Below are 15934 nucleotides of genomic sequence, written 5' to 3' on the forward strand. Positions count from 1 at the left end.
CTTTTTGAAGACGCTGACATCATCACTTCAACTTGCTCATGGAAATGTCTGTTTAGTTTATATTGAGCAGGTGACAGGAAGCTTATTATTGTCATCAGTAGCCTGGTAGCTTTCACTATGTGTTGTGTGGCCTTTTCTACATTAAAACACACAGGCACTGAATAGCTGGTTGGCTCCAACTCACTTTCAGAAACTTCTCGTCACTTCAGAAATCAAAAGCATTTCTTCAGCAAACTCAGAAAATGTGATGAATATTGTTCTTAATGAACATCAGAAAGAAAGAAAACAAAAAACTCACTTGTGCCATAAAAAGTGTTGTTGAAAAAGTCGTATTGAACCACAGCTTCAGCTTCCTGACATTTAGTGAGAGACACGCCCACATCAGCTCGTCGCCCGACGGGGTGAGTGTGGAATCTGGACGCTGGCTTTGATAGTAAATGATGCTGTTTGAAATGCTCTTCATGTTGTCATGTGGATGGAGGTGTGGAGGCCATGTTTCTTTATGAATGGAGGAGAATCTATCTGTGTCCATGTGGACGTAGCAGAACTCTACACTCAAACTGTTATCAGTGACTCATCTCTTCTCTTCACCTCCTCTTTTCCCTCCATCTCTTCCCCCTCTTTCCCTCTTCTCTCTCTCTCCTCCTCCTCTCCCTCTCTCCCCTCTCGCTCCCTCTTCTCTCTACCTCCTCTCTCTCCCTCTCCTCTCTCCTCTCTCTTCCTCTTCCCAAAGCAAAATCTACTCACCTTCTCTTCCCATTTTAAAAGTCATGTCTGTCCTCAGTGTGTGTGTGTGTGTGTGTGTGCTCTATTGTGCGCACACACACACACACACACACACACACACACACACACACACACACACACACACACACACACACACACACGTGCTCACGCACACACAGTGAGTGTTAGGGTGGATAGTAGGCTATTCGTTTTGTTTACTAATACCACTGTTGGACACACACACGGACACACGGACGGACACACACACACACACACACACACACACACACACACACACACACACACACACACACACACACACAGAGTGAACAATGTCAACACATTTATTACAAAACAGGTTTGTAAACAGATAAAACCGTGTTTATTTAACATGTAACTCTGGGAAACGGTTCTAGAAAACATCAAAATGTTCAGCTTGGAACGATGAGATGAATCAAATACCAAAGATCAAAAGAAAGATATTTGAACCTGTACAGAGTGAAGCATCATGTCAGCAGCTGTGTTTGGTCACAGTGTGTTTTTCTCTCACTCCTCCTCTATCTAACACAGAGACACTGAACCTTCATACCAGACAGTAAACCCAGGGTACAGAGGTTCAGTGAAGGTGCAGTTGAACGTGTGGAGATGAATCAGTTTGTCAGAGGAAACGTTGTAGAAGGACAGAGAGCCAGCAGGCCAGTCAAGATACACTGCGACTCTGTTAGAGTGAGAGGAGGAGGGGCGAGGTATGTCTGTGTCTCTGTTATCGTGCCAGGCTCTGTAACTGTTATCAGAGCACAACAGACTCCAGGACTTTTCATTCCATCCAAGCCTACAGTCAAGACCATCTCCTTCCCTGCTGATTCCTCTGTAAGTCACTCCTATAGAAACCCATCCTTCCCTCTTCACCTCCCAATAACAGCGACCAGTCAGACCATCTCTACACAGCAGCTGAGGCAACAGGGTGTCAAATCTCTCTGGGTGATCAGGATATGGCTGCTCCTCTCTCACATATGTCACCTTTCTGTTGTCTTCAGACAGGAGGAGGTATCTGTGTGCTGTGTTTGGGTCCAGTGTGAGTTCACAGGCATCTGATGAGAGAACAAGACTCAATACAACAGCAGCTTCTCATCTAACACACCTGTTGTGTTGATTATTATTCTATGAATAACTTCACTCTTTATGATTCAACTGTTTCATTTTTGTGGCTCATTTTATTTTATATTCATTTATTGATTTAAATCAAAATAAAAGCGAAACCAACCTCAAGAAGGTAACAAATGCATTGGCGTCTGCGTAGTGCAGTGGTAGAATCCCTGCCTACCAACATGGGGGTGCAGGTTCGAGCCCCCGTGTAACTTTACAGGCACATTTGGCCGTGTCTGCGGGTGGGAAGCCAGATTAAGATTAAGGGCAGTTTTGTATCTATTCTTTTTTTATTGAGGGAGAGACAGAAGAGGAGCTGTGAATGTGTGTGTGTGTGTGTGTGTGTGAGTGTGTCTGTGTGTGTGTGTGTGAGTGAGTGTGAGTGTGAGTGTGTCTGTGTGTGTGTCTGCTCTGTATGTGTGCGCGTGTGTGCATGTCTGTGTGTGTGTATGTGCGCGTGCATGTGTGTGCGTGTGCGAGTGTGTGCGTGTGTGTGTCTGTGTGTGTGTCTGCTCTGTATGTGTGCGCGTGTGTGCATGTCTGTGTGTGTGTACAGTATGTGCGCGTGCATGTGTGTGTGTGTGCGTGTGCGAGTGTGTGTGTGTGTCTGTGTGTGTGTCTGCTCTGTATGTGTGCGCGTGTGTGCATGTCTGTGTGTGTGTACAGTATGTGCACGTGTATGTGTGTGTGTGTGTGCGTGTGCGTGTGCGAGTGCGTGTGTGTGTCTGTCTGCTCTGTATGTGTGCGCGTGTGTGCATGTCTGTGTGTGTGTATGTGCGCATGCACGAGCACATGTATGTGTGTGTGTGTGCTAGGGGTGGGAATCGCGGAGTAACTCACGATACGATATGGTCACGATACTTGGCCCTCGATAACGATATTATCACGATACAGCGATTCTACGATAATCGATATATTCAGGGTACAAATTTAACCTACGATACATCACGATATCTGTGTAACTGAAGAGAAAAAAATACCCCTAAAAGGCAAGAAGCAGCTATTATGTATTTATTAGCAGAATTGACATGAACTCACTTAGAGTTCACTCACTCACTCATACCATTTTCGATACCACGGAGGACAAATTACACATTAAGAGTCTTTTTTTTGTTATTATTAAAACAAGAGAACAATGGCATATATTCACAATATATTTTGAAATTGTCTTAAGTAGTTAGTGGGGGGTGGGGATGTTCCAGCTTTCATGTTTCATGGAGGCTCCAATTCCCTCCAAAGCCTCCCTCAAGCTGAGCTGCTGCCCCCAGTATGCTCAGAGTGTAGCCCAAGACAGCCCAAACAGCAGCTCTGCATGTCCACCATTCACTTCTAAATATCACAGTGTCTGCTATTTGTTACTGCCATCAGTGTGCCTCTTAGCCTAAAGTTGACCAACCCCAATGAATCCATTCCAAATGAATCATCATTAGGCTCTGGACGCTCTGCTATCCCCACTGATTCACTTACGTACAGACTGGTTGCTGTCTGTGTCAATCATCGAGTAGCAAAGCAGGACAACTTCGACAATTCTGCACCAAAGAAGTTAAATCGATAAGAACTGACGACTGAGTTGTTCCCCTCAGTGGTTCCACTGCAACATCAAGGCGGGAGCGCTGTTGTAAAAAACAACAAAACAGGCTTCGTCTGTTGCCTTCAATACTCTTTGTCTGCTACATCCGGGTACCTCCACCGGCAATGTGTTTCACGTTCAATGTAGCTGCAATCTACAAGCAGGGTCCATGTATCAACACATTTCAAAGCCTAAATGTTACTGGAAAGAGCATCACTCCAACTGGTTAACAAGTGAAACATTTGGTCACTCACACTGTTGGTGAAGTGGTTACAGCAGCAGTAGTGGGATTAGCTCATGTAGCTAACAGCTGCTGTGTGTGTGTGTGTGTGTGTGTGTGTGTGTGTGTGTGTGTGTGTGCGTGCGTGCGTGTGCGCGCGCGCGTGTGTGCGTGCGTGTGCGTGCGTGCGTGTGCGTGGAGGAGGCAGAGGAAGCGCTGCTGGTATCGATAAACTTGATAGTGTAGAAAATGAGTATTCTATCCGTTTAAAATGTCGAGTAAGTATTTAAGTATCAATATTTTTGACAACCCGACGACGCTGTTTATCAAAATGGCTGTGGGGGAATCAGTTTCAAGATCCTGCATTTTTTAATAAAATATCAATACTTGGTGCCAGTGTCTCCCCCCTAGTGTGTGTGTGTGTGTGTGTGTCTGCTCTGTATGTGTGCGTGTGTGTGCGTGTCTCTGTGTGTGTATGTGCGCTAGGGTTGGCACGATGGACGGTGGCATCGACCATCGTGATTGGCCGACCCCCCATCGACCTCTGAGCCTTCTACATCGGATCATCGTGATTAATTATCTGTTAGAAATAAATGTGTGCTGTTTTAAGAAACTTCACGTTCTTTCCTGTTTTCAACACAAAGTGAGTACAAGTTTTCAACTGTGAATTTAACTCGCCTGTTTCCAAAGTGAAAGTTGGAATCACTCCATATAGATACAGCAGCTGCGTTTCTCAAGCCATTCCTCCTAAACTCCCTCTCATTACATTAGGTTCAAAAGCCCACGCGAATCTAACGTTATATCAGCCACTAATTCAGTCGGTTTTCTGCCAGCTAGTTAAATTCAACACACACACGTTGTTGGTGAGGATATGTAACAACGTTAACGTTATTTGTTTTGCGCCGTTCAAATTGCTGGTAGTGACAGCCACTGCCCACTTCAGTCACCTGGCTCTGTGCTGTAGCACAGAGCAGAGGCTATCAAAGCCCGCTGGTATCATGTAGAGCTCAGGCTCAGCTGTCCTGTTGTTAAGGTGAACGCATTGCAGCGGCTAGCGAAATGGCATTACAGCAACGCAGCGACTTAATAAATCATTAATTATTCCCCCAACCTCCAACCCCAATGATGATGCCATCGTACAAAAGGATGTTTCACTGTAAAACAATCACGATGGGTATTTTGATGACATCGCACAACCCTAATGTGCGCGTGCGTGTGTGTCTATGTGTGTGTGTGTGTGTGTGTGTGTGTGTGTGTGTGTGTGTGTGTCTATGTGTGTGTGTCTATGTGTGTGTGTCTATGTGTGTGTGTGTGCGTATGTGTGTGTGTGTGTGTGTGTGAGAGAGAATGTGTGTGTGTGTGTGTGTGTGTGTGTGCGTCTGTGTGTGTGTGTGTGTGTGTGTGTGTGTGTGTGTGTGTGTGTGTGTGTGTGTGTGTGTGTGTGTGTGTGTGTGTGTGTCAGAGCATGTGAGCAGGGATGGGTGAAATCTGTCTGGAGTGATGGAGCGGCTCCACTCCACTCACATGCTCTGTGTGTGTGTGTGGTTTGATCCAGAGCAGAGAGTCCCGACATCTCCTGGATTAAGCAGCACTGTCGAGTTGCAGCAAAATAGACAGTTTGTGTTGTACTCTGAAAGGGTTTTCCCCCCCTTGAATCAAATTGTACATTATCAGCTTTATTTTAGCATGCAAAAGTAGCGCGAGACCCATTCCTGGCTAATGAGTCTCACATTTTGGTCCTCCGCTGACGCCTCTCGTTTGATCTCACCCGGCGTTACAAAGAATTCGATGTGGGTGAGTTTCAATTCGTGTTAACGTAACGTGTTAACATCTGTTCTATTAATAAGCGCCAGGGAAATTAACGTTAATGTTAAGACACCAATTTCACAAATACGGACGTCTGCAACGTTACTTTACGGAATGGCATCCGCAGCTCAATTCACTTCTGTGAGCAGAGACAAAGTTGAAGTGTTGGAAAGGTTCTACTTGTACTTTGGGGACAGGAATAACTCATTGTGTCATCTATTGAGCACACAGCTTATATGACTTTATGTCTTCTGCTTGGGCGGAGTCTTGATGCGTATATAAAACTGTACTTCAGAAATGTACCGCATTTCCAGCGAGGCAAGGCTTTTTCTCACCCAACAAACGGCGCGCGGTCGCCCTCCAGCCCTACATAAGCCTATGACATAATGTAGTTAAGCAAGTCAAAGCAAAACCCAGGCTTTTCCACACCTCTGATTCACCTAACGTTAACCCTACAACCCTGAAATACACGTTACCAAACGTTTTTTTAGAAGGCTGTCAACGCTAGGCTGTCAACAAAGTAAAACGTCACCATGTCTGTAAATTACTGCTTGCAGTTGCACTCAGAGCATGTATGTGTGTGTGTGACAAATTAGACCTACCTGTGTGCCTTGAAAATAAGGTGGTTCAAAATGAAGTGGCTATTAATGCAACCTTTTTCTTCTCAGGTTTTTTATTAATAAAAACGGGTAATTAAAATGATCTATAATTATCGATATCGACTGATATGAAAGATGTTATATCAATATACTTTTTAACTATATCGCCCAGCCCTACTCATGATATAATATACAGTCTCTAGAAGTGTATGATTCAACTTTTCCCATGTTCTAGTGTAAAAAAAAAGAAAAAAAACGAAAAAGGAGAAAAAAAAAGAAAAAAGAAATCGCAATAAATCGTAATATCGAATCGCAATAATCGTAGAATCGCAATACTTAAGAATCGCAATACTTAAGAATCGCAATATATATCGAATCGGCACCCAAGTATCGTGATAGTATCGAATCGGGAGATAAGTGAATCGGCACAGCCCTAGTTGACAGATGAATCGTAGAATCGTTTATGTTTAAATTTCTGTTGACATTCAGATTTTAAAGCACTTTAAAGTAAAAAAGGGACTTGATATTTATCTGACTGCTTGTATTAATTGATGAAATGTGCAGTAATAGTACAGAAAATTGAGGATGTGATACGTGGAGCTGCAATACTTTGAGCTGTATCAAGATGCATCGTGGAATCAAATTGAATCATTGACAGATGAATCGTAATCGAATCGTGAGGCCAGTGAAGATTCACAGGTCTAGTGCGCATGTGTGTGTGCCTGTGTGTGTGTGTGTGCATGTGTGTGTGTGTGTGTGTGTGTGTGTGTGTGTGTGCGTGTGTGTCTATGTGTGCGCATGTGTGTGTGCCTGTGTCTGTGTGTCTGTATGCGTATGTGTGTGTGCCTGTGTCTGTGTGTGTGTGTGTGTGCATGTGTGTATATGTGTGCGCATGTCTGTGTGCCCGCCTCTGTGTGTGTGTGTGTGTGTGTGTGTCTCTACAGGGCTCGACATTAACTTTTAAAAGTGGTTGCCGGAGTGGCAACCTGGCAGGAGCTTTTGGTTGCCCGACTAAAAATATGGTTGCCATTTTTGGTCGCCTTATATTTTGAGTAATGAAGATACTATGCATTCATAAGGAGGAACAAAGCCCCACCTTCCCCCATCACCCTGGGTGACTCCCCAGTCAACACTGTGGAGTTCTTCCACTTCCTGGGGACCATCATCAGCCAGGACCTCAAATGGGAGCTGAACATCAGAGCTCTCACCAAGAAGGCACAGCAGAGGATGTACTTTGTACGGCAGCTGAAGAAATTCAAAATGCCAAAGGCCACGATGGTGCACTTCTACACCTCCATCGTTGAGTCCATCCTCACCTCCTCCATCACTGTCTGGTATGCTGCTGCCACTCTCAAAGACACTAACAGACTTCAACGCATCATCCGCTGCGATGAGAAGATAATCGGATGCAACCTGCCATCCCTCCAGGACCTGCATGCAGCCAGGACACTGAAGCGGTCTCGCAAGATCATGGCTGACCCCTCCCACCCTGGCCACAAACTCCTTAAGACACTCCCCCACGGCAAGAGACTGAGGTCTGCCAAGACCAGAACCACCCGCCACAAGACCAGCTTCTTCCCAACCGCCATCAGCCGACCCCCCCCCCCCACACACACACACACACACACACACAAACTCACCACTACCTCCTCCTAAACTCAACTGAACCCCCCCCCCCCCCCATAAAACTGGAACTCCCTGCGCATTGAATGCCTATTTAACTTAGCCTGTACATTTCAATGTAAACTCTTATTTAACTCCGACTGTAAATTCATGTAAATCCACTGCCTATTTAATGTATATTTAACTCAGTCTGTAAATCTCATGTAAATTCAACGTAAATTCATATTTATCATCCACAGAACACTTCACCACTCATGTACATATTGTATATATTTACTCGATTTGATTGCACTTGCAACTTTGTGATTATCTTTAGTTATCTTCCTACTTCTTATCTCTGTATATTGATGTGCCCACTACGCTGCATACAAACACTAAGACAAATTCCTCCTATGTAACTTGCATACTGTGGCAATAAAAGTGATTCTGATTCTGATTCTGATAAGCCGGCTTAATAATGACGATGTGACAGAAAAGTATAATAGTCTATAGTATATAGTAATAATAGGCCTATTCAGTGCGCGCACCGGGTGTAGTAGTAATAATTGTAGAGACCTCAAAAATATAGGTAAATGAGAAACGTGATAACAGTGTTTTCTTTCTTATGGGAAATGTGATTAGAGTGTTTTTATTCCAGTATGGGTGAATTTAATGAGAAACTACATTCACCGTGATGCTTGTTTTCTTGTGAATGTTCATTTTCCTATTTGCGCCAAGTTCTTATTGTTTGTTGAGTGACATGTTGCTAAGCCAATCGGGGATCGCGCTGCTGTGCTCTAAGCCAATGAAAAATGACTGGGGTGGGGCTAGGAGGAATCCGGAAAGCATACTAGGCTGTCACCAGTCTGGTCAGAGAGAGACACATGTGAAGACGTTTGGGAACTGAGCTGCGTGCAGTATAAAACAAAGTTTAACGTTTGGAGATAATAATATTTGTTGACTGAAATACGTCAAGGTATTGGCACAAATATTACTGTGCAGTCGAGACTCGTGTGCGTGTCGCAGTCCGAAACTCTTTTCTACAGTTTCAAGTGAAGTGAAGCCAAGCCGAGCCGTTTTGTTGTTTTCATGACTAAAGTGATAACGTGCAAGTCTCGTAACTTACTATCAAGATGGACGTTTCTGCTCGAACCCGCGTGAGGGACAGTCAGCTTAAATAACGCCGCAAAATCGCGAGAAGAGGATTAACGTGGCTGGATCGTGAGTGGCCTACATATTTTCTTTGGGGTATTTTTGCACTATAAGGTAAATTAACACAAGGTACATTTGGAACTTTTATCTTATTATTGGGTAAACTTGAAACGTTTATTGTTATTTTAAGATTCCTGGTATTGTGAATTTTGTGTTTATTTTGTGTTAAACCAATACAACACAATCTAAATACATTTATATTTGTTATTCCTTTTTATCTTGTTGTCCTGAACAATTTATTATTATTAGGTTTACACTTACATACTGATACACACATACTTACTTTTATTTCTGCGGAATACACATTTAGCTCATAGAGTTTAGTAATTCCACAGTGGAGGCACCACGCTATTATTCATTTATTCAAGCCTGAACTGACTCTTACTGATAAATAGGAGATCTAGCCAGCTCAACACCAACAGCTAGAAACTCAGGATCCTGTTATTGAAATGATATACTTAGGCCAGTATAACATCCACCTCATTCTAGATACTGCTGTGTATGTGACTCTGCTGGTCAGAGCCTACAGGGGGCAAGAGGAGGTTACATAATGATAATAATAATAATACATTTGTGTAATTTCGTTTTCTAAACAAATCTTAGTTCTTTTTTGTTTTTATAATGCATTTGCACTGAAAGGATTTGTTTAATTAATATTTGTGAACTTTCATTTTCATATATTTTATAGCAGTTATTGTTCATATTGTGCTTAATTTATTAATTAAACGCGTTATTGATAATGAAGTAGCCTATGCCTCTCATTCATGTTCATACTATGATGACAGTGGTTTGGGGCCCCCACTCGAAGATTTTGCATGGGGCCCCAAACATTGAGATATATATGAATGATATCTCTTTTTATGTCGATGGCCCCAAAAGGCCCAGAAGCGGCCTTGGCCTGCCCGCTCTGTCCCCGCCGCAATCCCTCTCTCTCCAACCCGATCTCATGGGCTGCGTATGTATGACACGCGGGTGTTTTCTCGTGGAATACTTTCCGCGTGCAGTTCAGACGCACTTCGCCTCGTTACATTCATACATAGTTTACGAGTAGGTGTGTTTCCCCTGACACGGTTGTCCTCTTTTTCTCAAATGCCATTGTTTTTTCGTGCAAGCGGTTCATCTGGTTATTTGTCAGTCGAATCATCTTTCTTGCTCGTTCATTTGTGATGTTGACACCACACCAGGTTAATGTTAGTTGGGGCTTTCACACAGCCAGACAACTTCTATCTGTTTGGCCATATCAAACGTGTGCTTGCAGCTGAGCCGGTGTGCGCGCAGCGTCTGACCTGAGTAAACACACCGCACGTGTCTACTGGGTTCCTTCTGGTAATTAGCAACATCGTTCCCATTGTAACAGCAATAAAATGTCAGCGTGTCACTCAAGTATTAAAAAATATGTATTTGTTAAAACAAATACATAACGTGGTTGCCACTATGGCAACCAAAGGCCAAGAAATGGTTGTCAATTTTTGGGGTTTTTGGGTTCTTCAATTTTTTGGGACATTAACGGATGCCCGGAACCGGGCATCCGTTAATGTCGAGCCCTGCTCTATGTGTGCCTGTGTCTGTGTGTGTGTTTATGCGTGCGCATGTGTGTGTGTCTGTGTCTGTGTGTGTGCGTGTGTGTCTATGTGTGGGCATGTGTGTGTGCGTGTGTGTCTAGGTGTGTGTGTGTGTGTGTGTGTGTGTGTGTGCGCGCGCGCACGTGTGTGTGTGTGTGTGTGTGTGTGTGTGCGTGTGTGTGTGCGTGCATGTGTGTGTGTGTTGGAACAGAATCTCCTCATGCATAATTGTCTCAATCAATGGGCAGAGTGAGATGGTTTGTCTTTTCTATGATCTTATTCCTTATGGTTTGAATAATGTCGTGTGTGTGTGTGTGTGTGTGTGTGTGTGTGTGTGTCTATGTGTGTGTGTGTGTGTGTGTGTGTTAGGGTTTCATATTTTTCCCGAAAATGAGTCGATCAGCCTGTTTTCACCCTCTTTTACGCACAACATCAATGCTGTCTGATACCCGTCAACGTGTGCTTTTATATGGGCTGCTGCGCTGCGCTCTGGCAGCTGCACCGCTCGTCTTCCAGCCGTGCCCAGACATCTCCATACCGCATACCGGAGCACGGCTGTATCAGACTATCTCCACCCCTCTGTGCACGGACATCGCCTACAACCAGACCATCATGCCCATTGCCCAACCTGGGGCACACGAACCGAGGACGCACGGCTGGGCTGATTGTCGTTTTCACCGCTGGTGAAGTTTGCACGGTGCTCAATCTCCGTCTCGTAGGCTACTGCATTAACGGTCATGGCACAATCCCCTCAAGCAAGTCAGAAGTGTAGTAGAAAAGAAAAGAAACATCGTGGGCTTTGTGTTTATTAGGCTATGTTGTGCAATAAGCTTTCAGTGTGTTCCACCGGCGCACAGCACACAAAGGCACATGGCTAAAACACGCCGAAATAAAATCAGAAATTAATTCCACTCTGCAAAGGATATCAAATTTCAAATGACTGGCTATAGCATTGTTGTCAGAGAAGATAGTATTAAAATCTGCCTGCAATACCTCGTTATTTGGCGCTATATAAATAGAAAATTGATTGATTGTTGGTTCATTGATTCACTTTGATGTCTCCGAAATGCCTATAGACCTTATTCGATTGACGTCACTCACGTACTGACACGCCCACCGCCGCCATATTGTTGACATAACGCAGCAGCTCTCAAAGTGACAGCCTATGTAAGAGCAGCGTTTATAGGAAGCTAGCCGCCGTTAGCGTTACCTGTATCGTTCCAATTGTGTTCGGATGGTGACCTGCGTTACACACGGCTGTAGTAATGACAGCAATAAAGTCCCCGTGGTTTGTTTCTATCTCTACCGTCCTCAGACAGCAGCACAGGAGATGTGTGGATAGTTAGTTGAGACAGGTGAAACTTTCTGACAGCTCCTCACAGCAAAGTCTGTTCAGCTCGTTCTTTTGTTTATTTATTACAGGCATTAATGGCTGCCGTCGCCAGCATACAAACAACAACTGTGGGGTTTTTATTGGTGTCATTAGCATCGCTATTTTGTAATGGAACAGAAACGACAATAAGGCTGTTACTAGTTGTCAGCTGCAGCGCTGTGTGCGCGCAGGACGGTATGTCAACAATATGGTGCTGTCCAGCGTTAGAGAATAAGGTCTATACATGTACATCGTGATCATTTAATGACTTTACAATGCTTACAGTAGCCTAATATATATATATATATCGTCGCTGTGCAATGAAAGCCACGTATCTCCAAATCGCCAACTGTTCAGGAAATGGGAAAAACCCTGTGCTCATAAAATACTGAACACCACGTTGTCATATTTGACACATGTCTTCATTGTAGACAGTTTATCGCTGAATGTGTCATTACATTATAAATATCTTACCTGAATAAGCTCAAATGCTGTTACAGGATAATCACACGGAGTCTGAAGCACTTTCTGGCGGCCAGACAGCAGCGTGTGGGAGCCTGCCTTTTAGAGCGCGCGCACGAGCCGCTGTGCTCCAGGCAGCGGGGACGCGCGGCGGAGCGCTTCACTCTGCCAAGCCGAGGAGAGTGGCTCTGTCATGGGTTGAGCAGTCCCGGAGTAACGTGACATTATTCTTGTCAGAAACAACTGCGATTTGCATACTTTAAATGAGTTTGCAGCCCAAGGACAACCCGAAAACACCTTATTGATCTATTTACGTCAGACGATGCCAGAATCACACAAAACCAAGCCGAACACAGCCGGCATTCGGGTCAGCAGCGTGCCTGGTGACTTTTCTGGGGAAGTCCTCATGAGGTGGGGCGGAGCATGGAGGTCTGACTGTCACATACGTGATGTGATGGGCGGGTCTAGCATCCAATGGTGGTACGTGTTACATACTTTACCCAGTAAAACGTGTTTTTATTGGTCATTTAGACGCCAAAACCTGCCAGTAGATGGAGGAGAATGGATATATTCCATTTATATTCAAAAGTAAAAATCATAAAAAATGGACTTAGGTGGTTTTCATTGCACAGCGACGATATATTACATGTTCTTTTAAAACATAGGCTACATCATTTAAGAAAGTAAACTGTCTGCATATTTCTAAATATAGGCCTATTCCAATATGTTCTGCATTTAAAAATACAACAACATTTTTTCCCGGGAATCCCGTTTCCCGGGATTAAACCCTAGTGTGTGTGTGTGTGTGTGTGTGTGTGTGTGTGTGTGTGTGAAGCACTTTGAGCTGTATTTGATCTGATGAAAGCTGCTGGATGAGGGATCAGGCTGTTTGGAACAAACCGCTTCACAGCTTCTGGAGGAAACTGCTGTTGGTTTTAAACAGTGTTCAATGTGAAACCACGCCCTCTTTGACCTCTAACTGCTCCTTCAAACTTTAACACTCCATTTAAACTTTCAACGAGTCAGCACTTTTAGGACTTTATCAGCTTAACTCAGCTTTAATTTATCGTTTGTACTATTTGAGAAATCACAGTTTATGTTTGATGCTTTTTTCAGCCTTTATAATGGGACCAGCCTTGAGTGTGTCTCACATAGCAGGCTGTACTTTAGACTAAGGCCATGTCCACACGGAGACGGAAGCTATCTTTTTTTTTTCGTTTCAGAAAAGTTTTCCATAAACATGGAAACGTTTCAAGAAATGTGTGTATCCACATGAAACCACTGAAACCGCTGTAGAATAACAGAGAAAGACAATCTCGTCAATAATGGCATACAACCTCTAGGGGCGCACAGTCTATAATGTGTATCTCACTGTAGCAGCAGCTTAAACCCTTGGCTTTGCGGGGAGGTTTGCCATGTCGATGAATAAAATGATGAAACCTACAGTATACAGGCAAATGCAGAGCTGTTCAGCAGGGCTGATGGTCTCCCTGTAGCCTACAATATAGAACGTTAACTATAGGTGACATTCCTGATATCATCCACTTCCATGATCTTTAGACATGTTGCAAACACATCCCAGCGTATTGGCCGCTCCTGCACATCACAGCACAGGCTAAATGATGCAACATAAATATACATTATATAAACTCATGGCATAAATGTGTTTTTATTGAAAAAGTCGCGTCAAGTAAGTTCAAGTCTTGTTGGAGTGGACAGAGCGGACGAGCGGACATCACAGTGCAACCGCGTGTTCCTCAAAACTCTCACTTCCCTATTCACGTTGTATTTACGAGGGCTATATATAGGGCAAGCCGGGGTATGTCGGTTACACTCAGGGTTTACATTTCATTTCATTTTGTCCAAAATTAAAATATTCCAGAATTGCATGTTGTATTAAAAATAAATTTCTATCTAACACGTTAAGCCTGATTTTGTTTGTGTTATTGTAAAAATGTAGCCGCCGCTAAGCCTTCTGGGAAATATCCGATGAAGGGAGGGGAGGGGTGGATGGGAAGAGTCAGCTGTGTGGAGCCCTGAGGATGTTGTAGGCTACACGCTGTTCTCCGTGTCCACTTGTTGCTGACGGTGGTAATAGAGGAGCATTATATTTTGCTGCAAGATCCCCAACAGGCTCAGTAGCTACTGCCATGATTGTTATTGTTGCTGGTGGAGAGAGGTGGGGCTATGGCGTCATCGTTTCAGGAAAGATGCGTATGGGTTGTAAACACGGAAATGCAAGGGTGGCGTCTTCAGATTTAATCACTCTGGGACCCGTTTTGAAAAATTAGCGTATACTCCCAGAACGTATAGTCCCAGAACGCGGTTCCATCTGGACGAAACGTCTATATGACAAAAAACTTTAGCGGATACACCTAAACTCGTCTCCGTGTGGACATGGCCTAAATCTACACAAAACTGTGACAGTTCACAGAACTTTAAGACAACATACATATATTATACATCAAACCCTTGAGCTACTTCTGCTCTCACTCACAAAGTCTAAATATAAGTGATGTGATGGATAGTTTTTGAGATATTAACGTTTGTTTGGCACAACTCATACTAGTTAACTGAGTTCACTAAGTGCTGTTTTTGTTGTTGTGATGTAATGCTGATTCGTCCTATATAAATAAAGTTATTTATTTATTATTATTAGTAGTAGTTGTAATATTATATTACTATTTGAGGTTTTTTTTAAATAAGTGGGTCTTTAATTTCTTTATGAAGTTATAAACCTGAGAGAGAGACATAGACAAGACAGAGAGATTTGGAGAGAGAGAGAGAGAGAGAGAGAGGTGTAGATTGTGGTAAGAAGTGGTCTCAGCTCGTCTAAACACAGTTGTTTGTGCTCATCTGTACGATGGCAGTGTGTCAGGATTTTCCATGGACACACCTACTTTTCAGAGCAGCACGCCCACGGGCGCGTTTGGGAGCACAAAGCTGCTTGCTATCTTCCCGGCACCGGGCGCACGGCCTGCAGGTGTGCAGGTGGACGATAGAAAAGAAAGCCAGCACAGACGCAAACGCTACCGCAGATGCCTTCTGCACCGGTGTACGCTATAGGGCCCCAACGCTTTAACGAAACATGTCCTCCTAACTCTCATAATCCATTCATCAAATCCCACCAAAAGTAAGACATGTTGAGCAGTGTTGCTGGAATACACCCAAACTACCACTAGTGGGTGCTAAAAATGCAAAAAGTTAATATCTTATCTGTATTTCTACTTTCTACCTACAGTATAGTAATGTTTTGTCTCTCTGTCTGTCTTTTCAAATTGTGCCTGGACGCCTCAATTGCCGCTTGCAGCTATATTTTTTAACTTGAACTGTTCTCTCTTAGGAAGTCCCTCAGGAGGGTTAGGGTTATATATGCTTATAAGTCATAATGGTTATAGGCTCACAGCTGCTTTCACATTAAGTCTCTTAGAAAGTCCCTCAAGAGGGAGCTATTGTCCACGGTCGTTCATACAACTAAAATTAGGCGGTCACACCAAGTCAGTTTCCTTGTAAGTGAAAACATACCTGGGTGAGTAAAATAACTCTGATTCTGACATTGAAGTTAGTTTGTTAATGAATCAAACTAAATACACACTTACATTTCCTCACACCTGGTTTCAGCCTCTGCACTCCACCATGGTCCACACTGGAGGAATA

The 15934-nt window shown here is 43.7% G+C and overlaps 1 protein-coding gene across 1 annotated transcript in view; it reads right to left on the bottom strand.

Annotated features, from left to right (window-relative positions):
• Positions 1 to 1122: 1122 nt before the first annotated feature.
• The window catches only part of LOC310785736 (NLR family CARD domain-containing protein 3-like), a gene marked incomplete at its 5' end in the record, with an annotated part of 41584 nt that continues 26772 nt past the window's right edge, over positions 1123 to 15934 (bottom strand). Inside the window, 2 exons of the mRNA XM_083646869.1 lie at positions 1123 to 1817; positions 15877 to 15923. Of these exons, the coding sequence (XP_083502995.1) occupies positions 1288 to 1817; positions 15877 to 15923 (577 nt within the window). The 3' untranslated portion in view covers positions 1123 to 1287. The remainder of the gene's footprint in view (positions 1818 to 15876; positions 15924 to 15934) is intronic.

The sequence above is a fragment of the Poromitra crassiceps genome, assembly GCF_964638095.1.
Source record: "Poromitra crassiceps genome assembly, chromosome: 11".
Taxonomy (NCBI): Eukaryota; Metazoa; Chordata; class Actinopteri; order Beryciformes; family Melamphaidae; genus Poromitra; species Poromitra crassiceps.